Source organism: Pocillopora damicornis, chromosome 9, assembly GCF_964200805.1.
Source record: "Pocillopora damicornis chromosome 9, jaPocDami1.2, whole genome shotgun sequence".
Lineage (NCBI taxonomy): Eukaryota > Metazoa > Cnidaria > Anthozoa > Scleractinia > Pocilloporidae > Pocillopora > Pocillopora damicornis.
The window spans coordinates 15,611,072-15,624,103 of NC_142678.1; the positions used below are offsets into that span (position 1 = coordinate 15,611,072).

General features: G+C 39.1%; 2 protein-coding genes across 3 annotated transcripts; one reads left to right on the forward strand and one right to left on the reverse strand.

The window, feature by feature from the left end:
* Window positions 1-206: 206 nt before the first annotated feature.
* On the reverse strand, window positions 207-3,880 carry LOC113673201 (uncharacterized). Its single transcript, XM_027189573.2, has 2 exons — window positions 3,057-3,880; window positions 207-1,800 (listed from the first exon to the last, which is right to left on the reverse strand). The coding sequence occupies exons 1-2, from the start codon at window positions 3,580-3,582 to the stop codon at window positions 995-997; spliced, it is 1,332 nt and encodes a 443-aa protein (XP_027045374.2). The 5' UTR covers window positions 3,583-3,880; the 3' UTR covers window positions 207-994.
* Window positions 3,881-5,477: 1,597 nt separating this feature from the next.
* Window positions 5,478-12,877, forward strand: LOC113673197 (beta-1,4-N-acetylgalactosaminyltransferase 3). Of its 2 annotated transcripts, none has more exons than XM_089182356.1 (4): window positions 5,478-6,882; window positions 10,818-11,337; window positions 11,833-11,977; window positions 12,317-12,874. In XM_089182356.1, the coding sequence occupies exons 1-4, from the start codon at window positions 5,777-5,779 to the stop codon at window positions 12,463-12,465; spliced, it is 1,920 nt and encodes a 639-aa protein (XP_089038482.1). In that variant the 5' UTR covers window positions 5,478-5,776; the 3' UTR covers window positions 12,466-12,874. The 2 variants fall into 2 exon arrangements, with proteins under 2 accessions (XP_089038482.1, XP_089038483.1); XM_089182357.1 differs by lacking the exon at window positions 5,478-6,882 and adding an exon at window positions 8,564-9,869 and having other exon boundaries at window positions 12,317-12,877.
* Window positions 12,878-13,032: the final 155 nt, after the last annotated feature.

Genomic DNA, 13,032 nt, shown 5'->3' on the forward strand with positions numbered 1-13,032 from the left:
ATTCTCCTGTTACAGTTTCCTTATTGTGAACTGTGCGATAATGATAATAAACAATCAAATTGTAGACAAATGAATGTTTTGGTTTTGTACAAGTGCCCTATTTCCTGATTTTAGCAAATCTTTAAAGCAATAAACGACAGGAGAAAGAAACGCTACGATTTTCACATCGATTTTTCAGCTAAAAACACATCGACAGAGCTGGTATCTTTGTAAACAGCGATTTGTTTATTTAGCACTCGACAAAAGTCAACTCAAAAACTTTACCTAAAACGGTGGTTTGTTCACTTAAAAATAAAGATAGGTTAATTTTTAAGTTAAAATTGATATATTTAAATGAATCAAAACTGAAGTAGAGACCAAACACGTCGAGTTTTGTCCCAATAGCGCGCGATTTACAGTAGGAGTACAGCAAGAAAAATGGCCTAACTCCGTGAAAATGCACGCTATATATTTTGGTCTGGCGCGCTCGCTTTTCACGGGCCAAAAATAATATTTTTACATGATAAACACGAATAATTTCTCGTTGAAAAGAGCTCTTTTATTTTATGTACATTCGTATACCCCCGATGTTATGGTCGTCTGAAATATAGCAAAATTCAGCGTACAAACGGAATAGAAAATATATTGTATTTCACGCGAGTGGTTACAAACGAAAGAAAGTTCAGTTAGAAATGAAATATAGTTGCAAAGCTACTCCGAGGGATGGAAAATAACTTATGAAAAAATGAATCCAAGATAATTTTTCTATGTCTTGTGCGAGCGTTGTGAAAATGCACTGAAAGCCTAATAGAAATTATGCAAATTAGGTACGTTTTAGCCGATTTCGAACTTTCGTATTTTTTTCCAAAATAAAAACTCGCTGGAACTTTTGAGTATTATTTTTAAAAACGATTCACCAAAAGGGTCTTTTGGAGCAAATAAAAAAAAAGTTGAATTTTTGCTTCTGTCGCCGGCTTCTCGAAAATTACTGACAACCTCTCTTAAAATTTTTTAACTACCGCAAACACGATGTGGATTTATTCCATCCACCCATTGACCTTGTAAAACAAAATTCTCTTAATTCTGTCGATTGCAAACAGTGTTCTCTTAAAGTTGGTTCCAGTACGAGTCCAACTAAGCCTGCCATCAAGACACCGGTACTAGGTCCAAGCGAGAGAAAAGCGCGTGAAAACGCCTTGCCTTGGACGTCATCACCGCCGGTGACCACAAGAAACGTATTGAGGTAAAGGCTTCCAGCCAAAAGCCCCATATTAAAAATGAGTAATAAAACAATCCAGACACTGTGGAGAAAGCGATACCACGACGTTAACGTTAAGAAAATGAACAAACCCAAAAGCATTGCAGATAAAATCCATGTTCTTGCAATAACAGGCGTGCATTTTGAGTTAAGAATGAACAGGATACTTAGGTAAGATCTACCGATGCATTCTCCGATCATAAACACACATGCGTAGTAAACAAAATGGTTCCTCGGATCGAAAAAAGAGTTTGGAAAGGCCAGAGTTGTAACAACGCCATTGAGAGTCAAAAACTCAGAAAAGTAACCCACGAAACAGGCCAACATAAGGTGTGAGTTTTGCCAGATTAACGTTTTTTTCTCTTCGCAAGATGGGTTATCTTTCACTGGCAAATTTTCAGAGGTAAGTACGGTATAAGAGACTTCTTTATGGTTTATCATGTCTCCCTGTGGCTTGAAACGTCTCCTCTCTATTGTGATGTAAAAAGGAAAGATAACTGCAGGCATCCAAGAAATGATAAGGACAGTCGTTTCCGGAGGCAGGCAAATTAAAGTTGTCATTGCTATAAAAAAAAAAAAATTATAATTAGAAGAGAAGGGCTTCGTCATTTTTTAATTGGATAAATTATTACGAAAAGATCAAAGTAAGAGGTGCGTGAAAAAAGAGAATTTCTTCGAGCTTTTTTACCAAGTGCTTTTAGAGAGCCTCATTTCAAAAATTTGGGGGACAAAAAGTAACTAAAATGCTTTCTCAAAATAACGATTTTAAAACTTTTCGCATCAAATTGGAAATTTCATTTCAGATATGAATGTAAAAAAAGGTTTTCATTTGGTTTCTTTTGGATAATTTTTAGCATGTGGCGACACAGTGCAGATTCGGAATCAAGCTGACCCAAAACACCTACAATGCAGGCTCTTATCTTCAACTTTGGACCCAGTACTTCGCTTTTTTTTTTCTACCACAAAGACCGTAAAGAGACAATGTTTAATAGCACCTGCACAACAATTGATGCGGTTAGCGCTATCTGTACGTTAGATTGGTAAATATAAGCTTGCAGTGCACAAAATTATCTAACAGATTTACTTAGTGATAGAATCACACCACTTGAACCGCAACCAACACAGCTGTAAACTGCTGGACTGATTCGGAGATGAAAAAAGCTTTGGTAAAAACAATCGCGCGAGAAAAAGAAGAACAATATAAGTTTTTCACTCTATTCATCAATCTATTGTATGAAAGAAATTCCATTTTCATTTTTCAATCCACTGAAGAGTATTGGAAAATTCATAACTAGTTTATCACAAAAATAAATTCCATGACAAATTAACTTTATGATGTTCTATCGCCTTCTTTGAGGCAAAAAAAGGTTAAAAAATTCAAAACAATTTGAATTTGGTCGGAACGTTTTCTTTCGAATCTGATTGATTCATAATCAGTTACAAAGGACAGGTGATACAAATGAATTATTTCTTCCATAAGATCATGGCCACAACCTTTGGGTGAAAAGCTAGTCGAGGTGAATTATTTTAACCAAGTTTCTGGAAGCGAGATTTTAAAAAATATGATTGATTTTTGTGACGATGCCACTGAAATAATTTCATACCCCTGGCCTGTTCGTATCTCAACCAAAACCATTGATCGTTGTTTGAAAAAAATTAAATAAATAAATAGATAAGAATAAAAAAAAAGGTTCGTTGACTTTTTTGGGGTTCAATCGACTCGCACGCCAACAGAATATGCATACTAGGCGTAGAATCTAACCAAACATAGGCGTCAACCTTTTTTTGCCTTTCATTGATTTTTTTCCGGATTTCTTACCGGTGTAGTACAAGGGCCCAGCAATGAAACCAACGCCAGTCCCCGCTGAATACGAACTCATCGCCGTGTCGCTGTATAACGCAGTCATCGAGACGAAAGTGACCTCGCCAATGGCGACCCCAGTGGACACCACGATGACTCCAGTGACCCGAAGAAATACGGCCTCAACCAGAGCGTATAACAACACGCCGGTGATACCCAGCCCTACTACTGGCACCAGAAGAGCTTTGTGAGACAACTTTAAAACGAAGCACGGCAAGACAGAGGTAATTACGAAGAAAGGCAGCGAGGCAGAGATTAACAGAACAGGAGTGGGTAGTAAAGTTTCTTCCAAGATGTCTTGAGATGCCGAGATTCCAATGGAGAAAAAAATCTGGAGGATGAAACCAAACACCCCAAAGGCAAGTATGTAAAATGGTCGATCGTCTCCAATTAGTTGGTTCATTTCATTCTTGTTTCGGACAGGATCGATTTCGGAGTCCGAGCCAGATGAGTCAACTGTACATGTCCTCTTTACATTGTCCATTGTTGATCGAAAAAAATTTCCTTTCAACTGTTTTGTTTAGAAATTGCACCACAGTTGATAAATTTTGGACAAGTTGTGTTTTATCTCTTCCATCACAAAGAGATATCATTTACCATCTGTTCAGAAAAGCAACCTCGAGTTGTCCAACCCGGATTAACATAAGTACACTTGCCGGCAAGGGTTGATAATCAAGTTTATATTGATTGCGGGTTTCTGTGTTCTTGCCCTCAGTTCTAGGCCGCACAGTATTTCACGGTTTTTGTAATGAGCTGTGGACAGGCCTAACGCTTGAATTGTTAAATGAGCTGTTTTCGTTTTAACCTGTTAACCCTCTCTTTCACGGGTGCTTAACCTTGTCAGGGAGTTTACGTTTCGATCTTTTTAATTTTCACACCCCACTATTACCCGCAACTTATTTATTCAACGGCGGTAATTGTCACTTTCAAAATGAAAAAATGTGTGTTCTACCTTGTACCGCATTGCCAAACGTAAATGAAGGGTTCTTGAGCAACGTGGCGTGGGTCAGACAGCAGTTAATTGGCCTCTGGCTACCTGCTACGGTGAATTTTCCGCAATTTTCACCCCTAGAAGCTTTTCTTTCTTCTGTGGCGCTGAAAAGCTCTCTAGGTAATCATTGTAATGTACACTGATGTGACTTACTTCACATTTTGTATCATATTTTTGTGATTAAACGCTCCCAGTGTTCATTTCGAACCTGTGACCAGGTGAACCCGTCGTTTCAAGTATACGCTGTCACTCCTGCCAGCGCTGAATCGAAGCCTCAGCCAGTGGAATGCAGTATTCTGTTGTTCTTTCAACTTGTTCCCCTACGAGACGAAGGGGAAGGTGATAAAAATAGGTATATTGGTAGCGGGGTAACGTCAATATGTATTGACTAAATTAATACATAGTAAAAGTATGTTAACGGCGTAAAATTATCACCGACTGGAGGAAATCACGCCGTTGGTGAACAGCGTAAAATCTTACAGGACGATCACCCATGGTTTGATGCCTACTCTGGTTTAAAGATTTAATGAATGTAACCGAGAAGTTACAATTCATAGACCCAAAGTTTCCTACAGCCCTGTCTAGTGCCTTCATCAGGAGTCTAATCGTTGTAACAAGAGGTCATTTAATATGCTCACAAATTAGCTGCCCTTTTTCCTGACGAGGTGTAAATAAGCCCCAGGTGGAAAGCCGCCATCATCACGATTTTAAGGAGCGTGGGTGGAGCTGATATGTCAGGCTTCCAAACAAAGGCGCTGGTGGTAACGTCAATAAAGGGTGATAATTAGAATCATCCCACTCAATTGTATGGTTAGTTAAGCATGTGTGCCCCAACAAAGCTGAATTTTCTTTTTCAGAAAAGAAGACCGCTTTTTGATGCTCTCTCAAAAGGGTCCTATAGCCATAAACTCAGCCGCCAGAAACTATTGCCGCAAGGTCTTTTCAGATGATTCTTACTTTTCTTGTTTAAAAACAAGAAAAGTAAAGTTTTTAAAAAACTATTTGCGTAAAATTTAAACAAATGAAATACCATTGCGTCGCAGGAGTGAAATTAAAAGGGTTTGGTCACTTGTCAGAAAGACCGCAAGTAAGTCAAATGTAAAAGCCAGGACCATGCTCAACCGATATAGCGTACTCCAACGTTTATGCATCGCCGATGTTTCATTGGAGTCCCTCGTCAGATCGAGAAAATTACGGTATTCATATGATCTGTCAAGCCACCTGAAAAAATAACGAGAACTAATTAAATATCTCGAAATAGGATAGTTTCTTGCCGGAGTTTCAAGACTTGCTAATAAAGAATAGCCTGAGCCATCAGTTAGGACAACTTCCTTAAGATCCAAGGGTGATAAAAAAACAGCTTCGAAAACGTAAAATATTAATACAGATTTAAATATCATTTAATTTTCAAAAAAGATTTATAAGTGTCCACGCAGAGTATGATATCCAATTTAAATGACTGAAATCACATTGAATAAACAATTACTGGATCTGACACCGCAGGTTAATATAATTTATTTCATCTAATTTAAATACTCAATCGAAACTGACAATATTTGCACATCAGAGCTCTGGAAACTTTATGACGAATTCTTCCACAAGCATTTAACGCCAAGATTACCCGCTCTTGCGATCGTCTGCTGATTTATAGTAGCTACCCGGTCAGCTTAAAATTGAGCGAGAAAGCATGAGGACACATGGATTCTTCCGTTTCATTGCCTCCGCAAAATTTAAATTCCGCCATAAGCGATTTCGAAAACTGTTGAAGGTTATGCTCTCCGCTTTAATGTTCTGTTCAATCTGCTTTTATATCTTCAATACGTTGCACCATTCACAAACGTATGACGCTGTCCATGTCGCGGTAAAAAATGATACAATGACTACTACAAACGGCACACCACGCCGTTTCACCGGCGCTATGGGTGCTCTGAATATTTACGTATGGCGAGAGGTTTGTGGCTCAAGCATCCAAAATCTCCGTCAATATTTGCTTTTTCCGCATTATCCTGACGAAATGTTCACGAAGCTCAATATGTTTAAGTTTCAAATTATCGACAACACCATCGATTATGGCCAACGGATTTTTGGCTTCCTCCATCCTCCTCACAGCGATGAGTACAACTTCGCCATAGCCTCTGATGACGAGTCAGAGTTATGGCTCAGTCCTAGCGACGATCCGAAGGGGAAACAGTTAATTGCGCGTGTTTTTAAAGAAGGAGTAAGTGCGTGGACGATAAAGGATGAACTTCGTAAATATCCCGGACAAATCTCAGAACATCTAATGCTCTCTGGAGACAGAAAATACTACATAGAAGTTGTGCATAAGCAAGGAGTTGCTCTTGGCTTTGTACAAGTTTACTGGAAACGTCGCAGTGATAGCGATTTCTACCTTATCAGTTCGGAGTACTTATCATCCCATGCAAACGGTGTTATGATTACCAAAGCAAAAGATGTTTTGCATAGTTTGCTTTCGGAGAGCTATCGTCAAGATCTTGAGCTGAAATCTAAATCAGCAGATCATAAACGCTTACAATTTCAATCACTTCCGTTGCTCCCAAAAGATAGTTATCTTCCCTTGTGTGATTTCCAGTCTAACTCTTTGTCAAATGGAGAGAAAGTGTATCGTTATCAAGGCCGCAAAGCGGTGCAGTTATCCAGCGTCTACCCTGCTGATGGTAGCAGTGCGTTGACTTATAAAAATTTGCGGAACTGGCCTAACAAAATTGCTGACGGGGACAAAATTCAAGCAGTCACGGATGAGATAATTACGTCGTTAAACCATAAAACCTCAAAGTAAGTTGACCTAAAAATTAAACTATCAACCATATAGCAAATGCCAAAAAATTCGTGAACTACTGTGGATGCGCTACGTAACGATAATCATCACTCATAATCATTAGTCATCATTATCATACAAAACACAAATCTTGGAATTAACATACGCCGTGCAAGTGACTCCAACATAGAGAATTACTAACTCCCGTTCCGTCAGCCGTTATGAAAGTGCAAGTTCGATATGCTTGACAGCGTACGTCAATAAGTGGTGATAATTTTAGACTCATCCCACTCAACTGTATGGTTAGTTAGGCACGTGTGCTCCAACAAAGCTGAATTTTCTTTTTCGCAAACGAAGACGGCTTTTTGATGCTCTCTCAAAAAGGTCTTATAGCAATAAACTCAGCCGCTAGAAACTATTGCCGCAGGGTCTTTTCAGAAGATTCTTACTTTTCTTGTTTAAAAACAAGAAAAGTAAAGTTTTTGAAAAAATCTTTGTGTAAAATTTAAACAAATGAAATACCATTGCGTCGCAGGAGTGAAATTAAAAGAGTTTAGTCACTTGTCAGAAAGACCGCAAGTAGGTCAAATTTAAAGGGCAAGACCATGTTCAACTGATATAGCGTACTCCAACGTTTATGCATTGCCGGTGTTTCATCGGAGTCCCTCGTCAGATTGAGAAAATTACGGTATTCATATGATCTGTCAAGCTACCTGAAAAAATAACAAGAACTAATTAAATATCTCGAAATGGAATAGTTTCTTGATGGAACGCCAAGCCGGAGTTTCAAGACTTGCTCATGAAGAATAGCCTGAGCCATCAGTTAGGACAACTTCCTTATTACGATCCAAGAATGATAAAAAAAAACAGCGTCGAAAACGTAAAATTAAAATTTAATTTTCATTTAATTTTCAAAAAAGATTTATAACTGTCCACGCAGTATGATATCCAATTTCAATGGTTGAAATCACATTGAATCACAGGCAGCCCAAGCTCACGTCTAGAGAGAAAGCAAACGATTAATTCATGAAAGTGTCACGCGTTGTGTGACATGGTGTTAAGTTACAAGAGCAACCGTTGAGAATTTCAACACATTGTAAGGAACAACACCCAAGCTCCAGCTGTGAGATGATCATCTTGCACAATAACAATCAGAAAAGCCCTTTCTTATGTATATTGAAAACCTCGAAATGGACAACTCGCTAAAATGGGTTCTTTTCATCAAAGTAAACGGTCAGATAACAAGTGATACGCTGTGAAAGTAAGGTGAGGTATTTTTATTGAGAATTTGACGTATTATTTTATTCCTAAGAGCGGTCGTAAATATTCTCATACAAACTCTTATAATTCCGCCATGACTATTATTGTGCAAGATGATCATCTCACAGCTGGAGCTTGGGCCACCTGTGGGAAAAACAAGCTTAAACGGCAGAAATCGCCAGAAATCGCCGCGTACACACAGGATGTGAATAAGTGTTATCGATTTTACGTGTAAAATGTTCATATTTGGAAATATTCATCTTTGAAAGTCGGCCATATATCGTTCCCCATACTACTCCTTATAACGTTCAAATTCTCAACGGGTCCTCTCGTAACACCGAGTCACACAACGCGTGACACTTTCATGAATTAACCGTTTGCTTTTTCTCGAGACGTGAGCTTGGGCTGCCTGTGATTGAATAAACAATTATTGGATCTGACACCCGCCGGTAAATATGGTTTACCTTATTTCATCTCATTTAAATACTCAAGCGGAACTGACAATATTTGCACATCAGAGCTCTGCAAACTTTATGATGAATTCTTCCACAAGCATTTAACGCCAAGATTACCCGCTCTTGCGATCGTCTGCTGATTTATAGTAGCTACCCGGTCAGCTTAAAACTGAGCGAGAAAGCATGAGGACACATGGATTCTTCCGTTTCATTGCCTCCGCAAAATTTAAATTCCGCCATAAGCGATTTCGAAAACCGTTAAAGGTTATGCTCTTCGCTTTAATGTTCTGTTCAATCTTCTTTTATATCTTCAATACGTTGCACCATTCACAAACGTATGACGCTGTCCATGTCGCGGTAAAAAATGATACAATGATTACTACAAACGGCACACCACGCCGTTTCACCGGCGCTATGGGTGCTCTGAATATTCACGTATGGCGAGAGGTTTGTGGCTCAAGCATCCAAAATCTGCGTCGATATTTTCTTTTTCCGCATTATCCTGACGAAATGTTCATGAAGCTCAATATGCTTAAGTTTCAAATTATCGACAGTACCACCGGTTATGGCCAACGGATTTTTGGCTTCCTCCATCCTCCTCACAGCGATGAGTACAACTTCGCCATAGCCTCTGATGACGAGTCAGAGTTATGGCTCAGTCCTGGCGATGATCCGAAGGAGAAACAGTTAATTGCGCGTGTTTTTAAAGAAGGAGTAAATGCGTGGACGAAAAAGGATGAACTTCACAAATATCCCGGACAAATCTCAGAACATCTAATGCTCTCTGGAGACAGAAAATACTACATAGAAGTTGTGCATAAGCAAGGAGTTGATCTTGGCTTTGTACAAGTTTATTGGAAGCGTCGCAGTGATAGCGATTTCTACCTTATCAGTTCGGAGTACTTATCATCCCATGCAGACGATGTTATGATCACCGAAGCAAAAGATGTTTTGCATAGTTTCCTTTCGGAGAGCTATCGTCAAGATCTTGAGCTGAAATCTAAATCAACAGATCATAAACGATTACAATTTCAATCACTTCCGTTGCTCCCAAAAGATAGTTATCTTCCCTTGTGTGATTTCCAGTCTAACTCTTTGTCAAATGGAGGGAAAGTGTATCGTTATCAAGGCCGCAAAGCGGTGCAGTTATCCAGTGTCTACCCTGCTGATGATAGCAGTGCGTTGACTTATAAAAATTTGCGGATCTGGCCCAACAAAATTGCTAACGGGGACAAAATTCATGCAGTCACGGATGAGATAATTACGTCGTTAAACCATAAAACCTCAAAGTAAGTTGACCTAAAAATTAAACTATCAACAATATAGCAAATGCCAAAAAATTCGTGAACTACTGTGGATGCGCTACGTAACGATAAAAGTCTATTAAGAAGAAAAAAAAGTTTAAAAAACAGGCCATGATTCGCACGGATTGCAAATGACAAATAGTGCTCCAGGCCGCAACCCTTTTGGTTGCCGAGGCGTGTAGTGAAAAATTTAGGCGAGTAGAGTTGCTGTAGCAGTCGCAAATTTGACGACCTGAATCAACTGGTGCTTTCGGTTTAACGTGAAAGTGAGTTTAACATCTGCATACGATGTTATAGTTATTTCTCTACGGTTGGGCAAGATGTTTCGTAAAGCTTAATTACATCACCATCAGTCTGCTTTGTGGTTAGCAGTAGAGCGTGTCGTGTAATACCTTTTCCAGGGCGAAAATTGTTCTTCCTTTTTTTTTTTTTTTTTTTTTTTTCAGCGACCATTCTATGACTCCAAGAGAATATCAACAGTTGATGTTCTCTTTATGACTCGTGGTCGTCAAATGACGACTTTGAAAGGCGTTGAGCTTGGAGCCCTGACAAAGACCCCCAAACCGTGACTAGCGTCTTTCAAAATTCATGCTTAGTGGAATGCAAATATCGTTATTCTTATGCTATTAATCATGTTTGTAGACCATTATTATGATACGCTATGCTGAAATGTCAGCAAAATAATGTATTTTGCTAGGTAACCATTCGGGCTGAGTTTGGAACTGGTGCTTTAAGACCAGAGCCAATCACATGCATCAAAGAGGTGTGTGTATGTCATTCATTAACTGGCTTAATTTCGATTTCCCAAGTTACTCCCTTCATCTTGGGAGAGGAAAACATTCCTGGAAACCAAGGTTGTTTTAGAGATACACATTACATACAATGAAGTCCATTACACTATCAAACTGATATCATTCTTTGATTTACTTCTAGGAAATATTTTCTGAAGAGAATTCACAAGGTTTTAAACATCCCAGATCCAGTTCATGGCGATCTTTATTCTGTAGATCTTGAACTCGGTTTACAAGACGTCAGTCAATCATTTCGTTTATCAGAGCATGTGTTTGGTAAGGATGCCAACCACAACTTGTGTTTTCCTCGAGGTATTAGCTGGAACAATAAAGCTAAGGTGTATTTTATTCTCCCTGTCAAGGAACAAGGAAGATGGGTATATCATTTTATTAACGAAATCACAATAGCCAGCTCTTTAACGGGCGATACGAACTTTCATGTCATTGTTGTCGACTTTGAAAGCGAGGATATTGACATGACAAAGGCATTTAACACCACTCTTCTTCATAACAGACACACGATTATTCCATTAAAAGGGAAATTTTACAAGACACTGGCTTTGAACAAAGCTGTTGAGCATATTCCAAGTATACATGACGTTTTGTTTTTGTTTGATCTCCATATCGACGTTCCCTTGGACATATTGGACAGCGTTCGTAAGGTGAGTTTCTATCTTTGATTTGAGTAATGATTATATACTCGTTAATCTATATATTTATTTAGTATTTATGTTATAGATCAATCTCGCGAGCTTTATTGTGTCGTGCGGATATCGATTGTAGTGCTATGAACTGACACTAGTAAACCTTTATACGGGATACTTGCCTTTAGATTGGTGTACCATTTGATGCTTGACTACAAGCAGTCCCTGCTTTTCAGCGAAGTCCGTCGCGCGAGTAAAAAATTAGTAAAAAAAATTAGTTAGAGCGTCCGAGAGAAGCCTAGGAGTTCGTGGGTGTCACTCCAAGGTTCCGCGTGGCGCGCTATCGTATCGTGTGCTGTTTTTTTTTACTCGCACGGTGGACGTCGCCGTAGACTGCTCCAGTCTATCTGATGTAAATACATCTCACTAATCTTTTTTTATTTACATTGATTTAATCATAATTTTTTCTTCTGTCCTCATTTCTAGCTTTAATAACAATTCTTTGTTTTGCAGAACACCGTCGAAGGACATCTTGTTTACGCTCCCATTGTAGGCCGGTTGCACTGTGGCAGTACGTATGTAGATCATAAAGGTTATTGGGAAATGGAAGGATTTGGCTTAATGAGCATATATAAATCAGACTGGATGAGGTTCGGAGGTAAAAAAAACATCAGTTTTCAGTTGATGCTCCTTTAAATCAATGTTGATCATAATTTCATCAGTTCCTAGAACTGACATGCAACATGCACAAATTCACCCCTCGATTTTCATTCAGTTGCATAGCAAGATATTCTATTTAGGCAGGTGCTATTTTAGGCCAGAGAAATTATACGAAAATTAAAAGCAACTACCTTGAACTTAACTGTAAAAAAACTTATTATAAGTCTCTAATCTAATCTCTAGGAGTACATTTAAAATTGTGAATCCTTGAATTTTTTTCCAATTGGTAAACGGAAACCTCTTGAATCTCATGTAGTCATATATATACTCTCTATAGGAATGAACACCAAGGACTACAATTACAAATGGGGCGGAGAGGACTGGGACTTACTCGACCGTGTCATCAATGCTGAGTTAAAAGTTGTTCGAATAAAGCACCCGGGTCTATATCATCATTATCATACAAAACACAAATCTTGGAATTAACATACGCCGTGCAAGTGACTCCAACATAGAGAATTACGAACTCCCGTTCCGTCAGCCGTTATGAAAGCGCAAGTTCAATATGCTTGACGGCGTGCCGTGCGGGAGCCAAGGAAACTGGGTCTCTTACACGAAATCGAGGCTTGCCAGGGGACTCCCCAGAGTAAAAAAGAAAACAATGATAGGAGGCCCTTTTTCCTTTGAGGAGGAGCACCGATGGTGTCGCTGTGAGTCAGCAATGCGGTTTTCATGTCTCTCCAGATGGTTGATTTGCAATTGTTTGCACTGTAATATCTTTAACCTATTTCAGATTCTCCGAAGAGATACTTGGAATGTTTATGTCTTATTTGGACCATTTGAGGGCTACCAACACAGAACTGAAGTTATCTCTACCAAAACAAAGTCCTTGTAAGGCCTGTTCCAAACGTCGTGCTTCTGCCGTGCCGAACTCAAATGAATTTGGCTCGGCAGTGGCACGACGATAGCACGGCAGCGGTTTCAAACGTCGAACCTAATGCAGTCGCGCCAAATTCAAAAGACAAAACAAACCATCCATCCAGCGGTATCGCC

What these genes read in the sequence shown, in the direction of transcription:
- LOC113673201 (XM_027189573.2), bottom strand. Translation starts at nt 3,582, where the DNA reads ATGGACAATGTAAAGAGGACATGTACAGTTGACTCATCTGGCTCGGAC. An exon ending in TGGGCCCTTGTACTACACCG is followed by an intron (nt 1,801 to 3,056) that starts GTAAGAAATCCG and finishes TTTTTTTTATAG; the next exon opens with CAATGACAACTTTAATTTGC.
- LOC113673197 (XM_089182356.1), top strand. Translation starts at nt 5,777, where the DNA reads ATGAGGACACATGGATTCTTCCGTTTCATTGCCTCCGCAAAATTTAAA. An exon ending in TATTGGACAGCGTTCGTAAG is followed by an intron (nt 11,338 to 11,832) that starts GTGAGTTTCTAT and finishes TTTGTTTTGCAG; the next exon opens with AACACCGTCGAAGGACATCT. An exon ending in AGACTGGATGAGGTTCGGAG is followed by an intron (nt 11,978 to 12,316) that starts GTAAAAAAAACA and finishes TACTCTCTATAG; the next exon opens with GAATGAACACCAAGGACTAC.